Genomic DNA, 10,385 nt, shown 5'->3' on the forward strand with positions numbered 1-10,385 from the left:
CGCCCCACGCCCCCGCCGCCCCTGGCCTCGGCGGGGAAGCTTCCCGGCAGGGAAAGGTTGGCCTGTGCTAATGGACTTCTGGCCTGCTTCCTCACCAAAACCATCAGGGGCCCAGCTCAGTACCCTGGGCTGCGGGAACACCGCACTCTCCGGGGAGGAAGGGGCAGGGGGAGCCATGGCGACTCGCCCGCCCTGGCCCCCGGCACAGCCAGCCCGCCAACCCCCACACCCAGCCTGGCTAGATTTTACATTAAAAAAATTGTTCATCTGTCATGACGGAAGAAAATGCTTTATGGCTCCAACAGGAGGAGAAAGAAGCTTCAGTAATTATCTCCTTTGCAGATGAAAAACAGTAAACAGAGGAGCTGTTAGCCTGACAAATGCAAAGGTTTGGCTTAAGTGAAATGAACGGCAAAGCCAGCCTGCAATTGCACCTCACCACGCGCTTTAAAACACCTAACTGCTCAGACACAGACTGAAAATGTACAAAATCCTGCTCCCAAAGCAGAGGCACCACTGCTTCTTTATTTTTAAAAGATATGAGAATCTACTTAGAGAAAGAAAAACTCTTGTGCAGATATGAGTCTAAAGATATTCCATCTGAAGTAAACATCATTCCTCTTTTATCCAAATTTATAAACAACAAATGTACAATATTTTTACTCAGCTTGGCAGCTGGAGGAGAGGTTGTCAGCAAGCATTCTTTTTTTCAAATAAATTAATCCTTACTCTGGTGGGTTGAGATTATGCACTGTATTATACAACAGCGCCTTATCAGGCCTCATCAGTGAAGATGGAATTCATGTCTGTAAAGTGCTGCAGGCAATCACAGTTTCATATTTTATCATGTTGATAAGGATATCGCAAATTCTCTGAAGCATTTCAAAACACTTAAATGAAAAAGGAGAAATGCAACTAAAAGGCTTTTTATATGGTTTGTTGTGGGTTATTATGAGTTATTTATAAACCCCCCAAAAAAGATTTGACATTTCAAATGTAAAAGATTTGAGTATTTAATGGTACTTTTTTCCCTTTACAATTGAACATCTTCAATCACATTTTAAATCATTAATATTTCCTCTCATGGCAACTGGAAACCCAAAAAGGGAGAAAAACCTCCCATTCCCTGTGGCTGCAGTATCTCATGCTGGGTTTCCCTGTTTTCCTGCAGTCACTCACTCTGTGTGTTCCTGACACAGCTCAGCACCTGCACCCTGATCCACAGGGGGCTGGGAAACACAGGGGTGTCCCCTGGGTTGGGGGAGATGGTCGCTAGCCATGGAATTCTCTACAGTATTTTGAAGTCCATGAATATGAAAGAAAACAAATGAACGCCACCTCTCAAGAAATTATGAAACATAAAAAAACCCCAAACAATCAAGTATTAATTGCTGAAGTTGTAAATGAGATAAATGAAAGGGATCTGCTGTGGAGCCCTGGGCACAGAGGCTGCTGCTATGGGTGGTGCTGCATCCCAGGCGCTGATGCCGACAGAAGAGCAGATCTCTGTTTATTTACCCTGGCACCTCGCGTGCAGGCCGCGGGGTCCAGCCTGCGAGGGGCTGGGCACTGTCAGATCCCATTGCTTGCAGCAAGGGGTAGGACATTTAGCACCTATCACCATCAAGCCTATAATCCCTCAATTTACTAGCATCTGTTTGCCAGACTTACTAACTCTCTCCTGTTTGGAGTAACAAGGCCAAAAGTGCTTCTCAAATACAGAAGAAATGTGCACCCTTGAAATGGCTAAAAGCACATCAACCACACAGTGCTGGGGTCTGACTGCCAGCAGTAACAAACCTGTACAGTTCTCTGACCACCTCTGCAAAGAACAAGAGCCTTCTCTGCAAGGCTATTGCTTTTTAACTCATATAGCTGAAAAATATAAAAATTCAAATCTCTTGTGGTCACAGCCCTAGGAACTCCTCTCATTTTGTGTTAACAAGACTCATACCTGTACCAAGGTGAACTCTGCAGTTCATTCTCAAAGATGTGGTATTAAAAAATGCTATTGCAAGAGTAATTAATACATATATTAATGACCACATTTATCTGACACCATGCTTATGGCTCTCCAAACTACTATTCCTCTGGGTACTCACATTTAAATTATGTGGACTGTACAGTGAATTTCCTCCCAAGCCATCATTGTATCCTCCCGTCTGATTGATAACATGACGCAGGGTATCCACCTTAAAGTAAGGGGAAACAAAATTCATCATTCCAAATCTATTAAAACATCATCACTTACAATAGGCAACATTTTGAATTATGTGAGCCAAAAGGGTTTAGCATCTTCTATGAAAGGCAAATTTATCAATCAAGAATGACTGGCAGAATTTCAACAAATCCTTGCATGGTAAAGCCCATACATCTCTGCTTCTCACGCCAGCCAAACAACAACTTCCTCACTGCACTGCGTCCTGGAGGTCCTTCTTAAGTGTCTGCAGCAAAGTGCTGTGCATGTTTATACATCTGCATGTGCTTGCATGTATGGGAAGCGATTATGGTGTACACACTGCATATCAAACATGGAGAGAGCTCTGTCTGAGAGGACTGGCAAAGTGACTGAGAATGAGTTGTATGTTAATAGCTCAGTTAGATGTGTTCTGACAGTTAAATTAATAAATAAATAGATAAAGAAATAAATAAAAGTTTGTTCAATAAATGAAAGATGTTAAAAAGATAAAAGAAAAAAAAGAAAGAAAAATCACTGGATTTACAGTGTCCATAGAAGTCAGATGCACCCAATCCCATTCCATGAGCTCAAGCCAGAGCCGAATGCATTCACAAAGCTTAAAATTTCAATCAAAAAAAAATCACTCTTTATGCTGAGGTAAGAATAGGTCACATTCAGAAATATGCAGCCTCCACTCTGCAGCGAGGCACAGACCGTTTAATAGAGCCAGAGTAAGGTGGAATTTTTAGCCCAAACCCTACCCTGCTAGAAAGGCCCTACTTTGGGGCATTTCTCCTACCTGTGACTGCACATTGGCTCCGACTTGGGACCCCTGGTAAGAATCCCCATTCAGACTCTGCATGTTCATGAACATGTCCCCAGAATTTGGGAGGTTAAAAGAACCAGAAGAACCTGGAAAGGAAAGAGTTAGGTAGCTGAATAACAGAGAGCTGCAAACACATAACCCCAGAGACCTGAGGGCAAGGGAAGGAGAAGAAGACAGGAGAGAGAAGGAAAGGCAGCGTGCAGCAGAGGGGAGGCTGCTGGCCCTGGCACAGGGCAAGCTCAGGCCACCAGCCCCCTGCCCAGCAGCCTGGCCTGGCAGGGGCTGCTGCCAGCTCCTGCTGCTGCCCAGGAGCACTGGGAATGCCGGGACACCCCATGTGACCCAGGTCAGCATTCTCCTCTAGAAGAGAGCCTGACCAACAACAGGATTTCATGTCAACAGCTTTCCTCCAGTGGATCACTTCATCATGAGCTGCTCTCACCAAACACTCAGAGAAAAACTCATTTTGAGTCTGTGCTTAATGTCTCCTTCCAAAGGAAATGGCTGGCAATTTCCAATTAGCCGATTTAGTACCATCAGAGGAGGAACCTTTTTCTTACTTTCTTTTGATTAAAGTTGTTTTTTTTTCCCATGGATCTTTATACCCTTTAAAAATTGTTTACAACTAAGTCGCAGCAAAGCTTCACCGTGAATAGTGTCAAACACATCTGTGCTTCATGGAAAACTTTGCCTCTCGAGCCCAAAAAAGCAACTTCCTCTACTAACACTCCCCTCTACTAATTTAATGCTTAGATTTGCAAAATGTCAACAACACACTAGTGAGACAATTTTTTAATACTGCAGGAGAACATGTGATAGAGCAATTCCAAAATAAAAGTTGCATCCTTAGATTTCTATAATATCAACTCCATTTCAAGCAACCTAGAGTTTAAATTCTAATTACTGCATGCTAAAATATTCCTCTATTTTGTTATTATCTTGGCAATAATATAATCTTAACTTGACAGTTCTACAAAAACAGACTTGGAGCTCTGCCTCATTTTATGTTATTTTCATAGAACAAGAAAAAGCTTAAAATATCTACAGGAACAAAGAAGCTGCCAGCAGCCTGAGCCAGGCACCCATTACTGCTGTGGGAATTACATGGGCCCTGCCCTGCTCTGCTCTCAAGGCTGCAGGAGCTTTGCCACCAAAGCCATGGGACCACCTACGGCAGAGCTCAGCCCTTGTGGTGGTGCAGCCTGGAGGTCCATAGGCTTGGTACCACTCCCCATGCCACGACCAGGTCTGCTAGGCTGCCATCGAGGGCCTTCCTCTATGGACTGCCCTTCAGCTGCTTGAACGCACGAGCCGGGTACGTACCAGAGTTTGGTGTGGTGGGGGAGTTTGTCTGGTTGTTCTGGACGGCGGCAGCCACGGCATGTGCTGCGGTCACTGCCGTCTTCGCCGCGTAGAGATTGGCTTCTTCCTGGAACTTCCCAATGTTCTTCTTGTACCTGATTCTCTTATTGCCAAACCAATTGGACACCTGCAGGGGGGAGCAGTAGGAAGGCTGAAGGACACAAAAGGCTTGACCTGGCAAAGCATCATCACTTTGGGATGTCATGTTTGGCCCAGAAAACACATGTGCCCTAGAACCCAACCCATATCTGCTGGGTGCTCCAGTGGCCTATGGCGTAACTGAGGTCAGTTAGATATTACTATGGATATGAATGTGACCTGGTTCTGCTTCTCTGTTGGCAAATGGATGCACAAGGGCTGACTCTGATGACAACACATATCCTGGAGCTGGCTGCAGCATTTAGTGTAGCATTGTCTCCTACTACTATGAGCCATTTGTCAATGAAATCAGTGCAGACCCCAAAAGCTGCTGAAGGGGGACCAAGGTCCAGTTGAGTGAGGGTGAGCAGGCAGTGAAAGCAATTGTTCTTTATTTTTGGGCTGGAACAACCTTGGCAGCCCACTCATAGAATCGTGTTTGGTTGGCTGAGAATGAAAGGAATAACATAAATCAATAATGGCTGAAAAGTCACTTTGTCATCTCCTTTTGAAGATACTGTACTAAAGCCAAGATGGCTCACAGGGCACCAAGTTTTAACCCACACAGAGGTCATGACTGGGACCACTCAGAAAAGCTCATACGACCTTTCTTAGTGACTTTAACTTCAGCTGTGGTAACAGAGCTCCTAAATAACAAACCCACTTTGCAACACAGATGATGGCCAAAGCTACTGAGACAAAAAAGCATCTGCAACATCACAGAGGTCCTGCAATCCCTGGCTGGCCCTGGCACCCCCCCCCATGCCCCACCACAGTCCCGTAAGAACCCACACCACAGCCCTGATGAGGCACCCTGCTGCCAGAGGGAGGCACACCCTGCTGCATCTTATGTAGCTATACCTTTTGTTTAAACACAATTAACAAAAAGCCTCCAGCTTTTAACAGCAATACTAATGGTACCTTATATGTTCTGTTCCCTAGACAATACTCCTCCATATTCTATATATTGCACTTAATATTACCTTGTCAGTCAGAGAAGCAATAATACATTAATGAAACCTAGCAAATAATTATTGTGGACAATTAGATTATGCTTTATTAACAGTTTCATAATTGAGGAATCTCTGTACATCAACTGTATTGTCCACGGGTGTGTGTGAGACCCCTCTGTTTATGCACACCCCTGGACCAATCAAACAACAGCCATCACTAATAAAAGTTTATTTAATTCTCACAGTAAAAATTTTAATATCACCAGCAGCCTGGGGAAGCCTCAACGAGTGGATTTGCTTGACATCAGATCGTTTCCATTCTGCTAGTCCCAATACTTCTTAATCTTTAATATCAAGGCAATTAAAATTAATGGCCACTCATCCAGAGCCACTGTGGGCAGTGTTTCCTTGACATCAATTGTTTGATGGGATTACCTAGAGGTTAAACTAACAAGCAAGGTTTAATTGGAAGCAATGAGAGGAGCAGCGATCGTACGTTATGTTTAACCCGCATTCCACATCTAAATGAATCTCCAGAAATGTTAAACTCTTTCTGAGATGAAAGCGTGCCCCGTGCAGCGGCAGAGCGCGGCGCCAGGGCTGCCCCCAGAAACCACAGCACCCCCTGGGGCAGCACAGTCCCCTCAGCTCCCTCACCTCCCAGCCCAGGGACTCTTCTCTCTGTCAGGAACCCCTCAGTGGGGCTGCAGCGGTGTCTGGTGGCCCAGGGACATGCAGGGGCCCAGGCTGCAGCCAGGTGGGCACAGCCACAATGGGAGGCTGGAGAAGGGACAGGAATAGGGCACTGCTGGAGCCGAGGCTGTGCCTGGGGGGATTTAGGCTGGATTTACCAGTGTGGCATTTTTCCTGTGGGCCGTGCTGGCTGCTTGCAGCTTTCCTGCCCGCCTGGGGCCCAGCTTGCCCTGCCCTCCCCACAGGCACCCCCAGAGCTCCCCAGGACGCTGGTGCTGGGCTACCCTGCTCAGCACTGGGACTCTTCCTCCCCCAGCCCTGGCTCAACCTAAAAATGAAAGTCATCTCCAAAGCGAGCTGCTTCACAACACATTTTTCATTTAAATAAACTATCTCTTCACATAAAAAAACAATGAACATCTTTCTCCTCCTGATCGTTGAAGGCCAATTAATTAATTGGGCTTAATTGTATATTACATTTCAAACAATACTGTTGCACTTATTTATCATGTTAATTGCAATGTTAAATAAAAAGACAATAAATTATTACTTAAATCAAGATGCCTAATGTGGGATTTGGGATGGGGCAGAAAGGCCTGCCTGCACTGGCTGATTTCACAGGATAAATCAGCATCATTCTGCAAAAGACGCAGCTGACACGAGAGCATCACTGCTGAAATCAGTGAACTACATATTTATGGATCATGGAAATGTTTCCATTGTGTTTCCAAGTGTTTGCAACACACAGTTTATGTTCCATGCCTAATCAAATGGCACAAACCAGAAAATTTTAAAAATCCGTGTGGAAGAATTATGGTACATGATCTTAAGCTAAGAATTTTATGTCTAGAAACTATTTAATTAAGCTTGCATCTTTTTTGTCCTTGCTTCCCAGATGAAGTCAAGGGGCAAAAGCCTGTACATCCACAGTTCTCCCTGTCTGTTTGCTTACAGAAAGAGATTCAGAAGAAACATGTGCAGGAGGGATGTTGAAAAGCAGCTTCTGCATTCTTTCTTTAAAAGAATTTTAAATATATTCTCTTGTCAAGCACATCCTTCTTTTGTTTGAAGCAGTGAAAAATTTTATTGCTGTAATCCACTGACATGCTTTCAGCAATGACTATGCCCTTTCTACAGCCCACATGATAGACTGATAGTTGTTCATGTCACCCTGGAAGAGGCTCATCTGCAAAAGTATAAAACATCAGCCTCGCAGCCATGGTAAGGGGAGAACAGATGATACAGTTTATCTCCCTCGAACACGTGCTGATCGTGTAGCTCTAAATTACAGCCAACTGTGTTCTCTGTTAAGGACATTTTTTTCCCCTAGAATTACCTTTTCCATACTCTTAAAAATGAAATTGTGCACGGTGTTCATCTTAATAAATAGTTTGTCTTTATGCTTTTCTTGAAAAACCTTCTCTACATATTATTTTAAACACTGATATCAAAACTGAAACTATCTATCTCTCGTCTGCAACTAATGATTCTGGGAGACAATTTTCTCTGCAGCTCAGTGAAGTGCTATGGCAGCAAGATTTCCAGTGAGCTGCTTAATGTGGGGGGAGGACGACCCAAAACACTCACTAATTAGGTGTTTGAGGGAGAAAATGTTCTGCCGTGAATCTGCCCCCACCATTTACAAGGCACTGACAGTACAAGAAAGGAACACTTTGGATCATCGTTAGGAGAGGCTACAAGGGAAGCCTGGCTCAGCCAGAGAAAGGACAAAGCCTCTTCATCAAATATGAACCACGACCTCCAGGGGTCTGGAAAGCCAATCGTTAACTTTGTTTTGTTTTGTTTTGTTTTGTTTTCCAGGTCTTTGCACCTCCAGGGCATCTGCAGCATAGGAGGGGAATAGGCATGGAGATGTCCGAGGGACTCTCGGTAGAGGCTGGAAATACATCTGCTCAGAGATTTTCCATAAAAGCCCAGTGCAAGGTGTAGCTCAGTCACTTGCTTGGATGCCATTGCTTATCCCATCCAATGATACTCCTGCCAGTATTTTAAATGACTGCTCAATTCACTCCTGATTTCTGGATTGCATCCTCTGACTTCTGCTGCCAACCACCAGAGCTGTGTGCACCAGGCTATTTTACAGTGCTTGCTCAGAGCTTTTCTGCTAGATGGCCTCAAAATATATATACATTTTTCAGTACAAAGAAAGACAACTCCAGCCAGTTTGACCAAGTAAATACCAGCTGACCCCACAGTCCTGCCTTGCAGCCTTTGGAAGCGTCTTTGAAAATCAAAGATCAGGATATCCACAGTATTCACATTTTCCAGCTGTGACAGCAGACCTACCTGGGACTTAAGCAACCAGGGGATCACAGGCACTCCCTCTCTCCCATACATGCTCCTCTCCCATTAGATGATCCATCACCCTGTTTTGAGTTGGAGATTTTCCTAGCCATTTATAACACCCTGCCAGGGTGAAGCTCCAGCCACGGCCTCAAACCCCACCTTGGGCAGCTTGTGCCCTGGATGTGTGGCCAGTGCTGCCCTCACCCTGGGCTGGCAAATGTCCCCCTGCAGAGCTGAAGCTGCTGCATGGGAGCTGCAGCGGATGCAAAGCAGCTACTCCCCCTGCTCACCCAGACTTCCTAATGGATTCAAGAAACAACTAATTCATGCTTGTATCAAATATTAAAGAGACAAACCTATATTCATGTCACAGGCTCACTGCTGCTGCTACATTTTTGGACCATCTGCCTGCCTTTTATTTCACTCTATAACATATACATTAAATCTTATCAAACAACCAATTAAGAAAGAAATCAGATCTATTAGTACTAGAAGCAATCAGTTATGGCTTCTCACATGTTTCATCTCATTTCCTTCAGACACTTCAGTCTTATCTAGATCTAGTTTTTTATCTGTCCACTCTGTGGGATCACTAACTCCTTCTATGCTAGACACAACTCTCTGTCTACTGGGTGGATAGAAAACAGCTCTCTAGCAGGTCTGCTGTGCTCTCCACCAGGTCATCTCTCACAATCACATTTTGCCAGCAGAGCTAGAGAACTTCTGGTTTCTCCAAGTTGGAGTTGATGGTGCTGCCTCTCCTAACTACATAGCAGGCTGCCTCAGCTCATGTGGGAAGATTTTTGGACACAAGTTTCTGGAGAAATTGCTATAAACCAACTTGTGTGTGCCTTGCTCCCTCCTTGCTCATTCCTCGGCACACAGCACAGTTTGTTCTGAGGGTGCACCCAAAGTCAATTAAATAATATCAAATCTGGGGAAGCTGGATGCCTTTTTATTTCAAAGTTTTCAACAAAGTGCCTGAATTTTTCATATATTCAATGGAGACCTATAAAGTAAATCTCAACTCAGGTCTTAATTATAAAGCTAAGGGTTGCATTGCTAATAATGCCAATAGTGCAGCTTGCAGTCATGAATAGTTAATGCACTGGCTGCAGGCTTGTTCCTCTAAAGGACCTGAAATATTGATAAGTGGAGCTGATGGAGCTAGGAGGGGATAGCACACCAGTCCTTGCCATGGGCAATGGGGTGGCCAGAGAACTTGGAAACTGCTGGTGAGCATTCCCTACTACCAAAGTGCAACCCTTCCCCAGATTTGCTGTAGGAATAATTGGTTTTTTTATCAAACACACAGACCAAAAGAAACACAAAGTGTCAGTTTACTTTTCAAGCAATCTGGTGAAGGGAAGGGGAGGAAAAGTTCCACGGAGCAGTGTCATCAGCCTGAACATCTCTGCGAGATACCAGCCCAGGGCTGTAGCTGCACTTTGGTCTATACAGAAAGCAGCCATAGCCAACAAGAGTGCACATTTCTGATTAGGGAGATGCTGGTTTTCTGGAATTAACTCCACAGTAACATCTGTTATACGTGATAAAGGAGCAAATCTACGTAACACACTTTCGCTACAGAGAAACCACTCGTGCCACTTCAGATAGAGTGGCTGAATTTCTGGCTGGCTTAGAAAAAAAACATCAGGCAATCAAATAAACTCTGATCTATAGATTGTTAGCCAATAAACTGGTCTTCCCTCAAAATAATGGTAAGCTGTAACAAATTCCTAACAGACAGTAGGGCTCAGCAACGAACCTTACTGATTGCTCAAGAGAAAGCTGGCATAAGGCAGGGTGCTAACCTCACTGATTTCTGTTTCTATCTTTATCTTTGTACACACACTCTGTTTACCCCAGCACACCACTGGTCACCCGCAGGCATCATGCCTTTCCTGTGGAGCTTAGTCATGTTCCA

General features: G+C 44.5%; 1 protein-coding gene across 1 annotated transcript in view; it reads right to left on the reverse strand.

Moving 5' to 3' along the window:
• PBX3 (pre-B-cell leukemia homeobox 3) overlaps positions 1-10,385 on the reverse strand; it is a 16,349-nt gene that overhangs the window by 2,770 nt on the left and 3,194 nt on the right. The window contains exons 3-5 of the mRNA XM_009998923.1: positions 4,329-4,494; positions 2,979-3,091; positions 2,103-2,192 (exon numbers count right to left, since the gene is read on the reverse strand). Coding sequence (XP_009997225.1) covers positions 2,103-2,192; positions 2,979-3,091; positions 4,329-4,494 — 369 coding nt within the window. The remainder of the gene's footprint in view (positions 1-2,102; positions 2,193-2,978; positions 3,092-4,328; positions 4,495-10,385) is intronic.

This window comes from Chaetura pelagica, unplaced genomic scaffold (assembly GCF_000747805.2).
Source record: "Chaetura pelagica isolate M959 unplaced genomic scaffold, ChaPel_1.0 scaffold405, whole genome shotgun sequence".
NCBI classification, from domain to species: Eukaryota; Metazoa; Chordata; class Aves; order Apodiformes; family Apodidae; genus Chaetura; species Chaetura pelagica.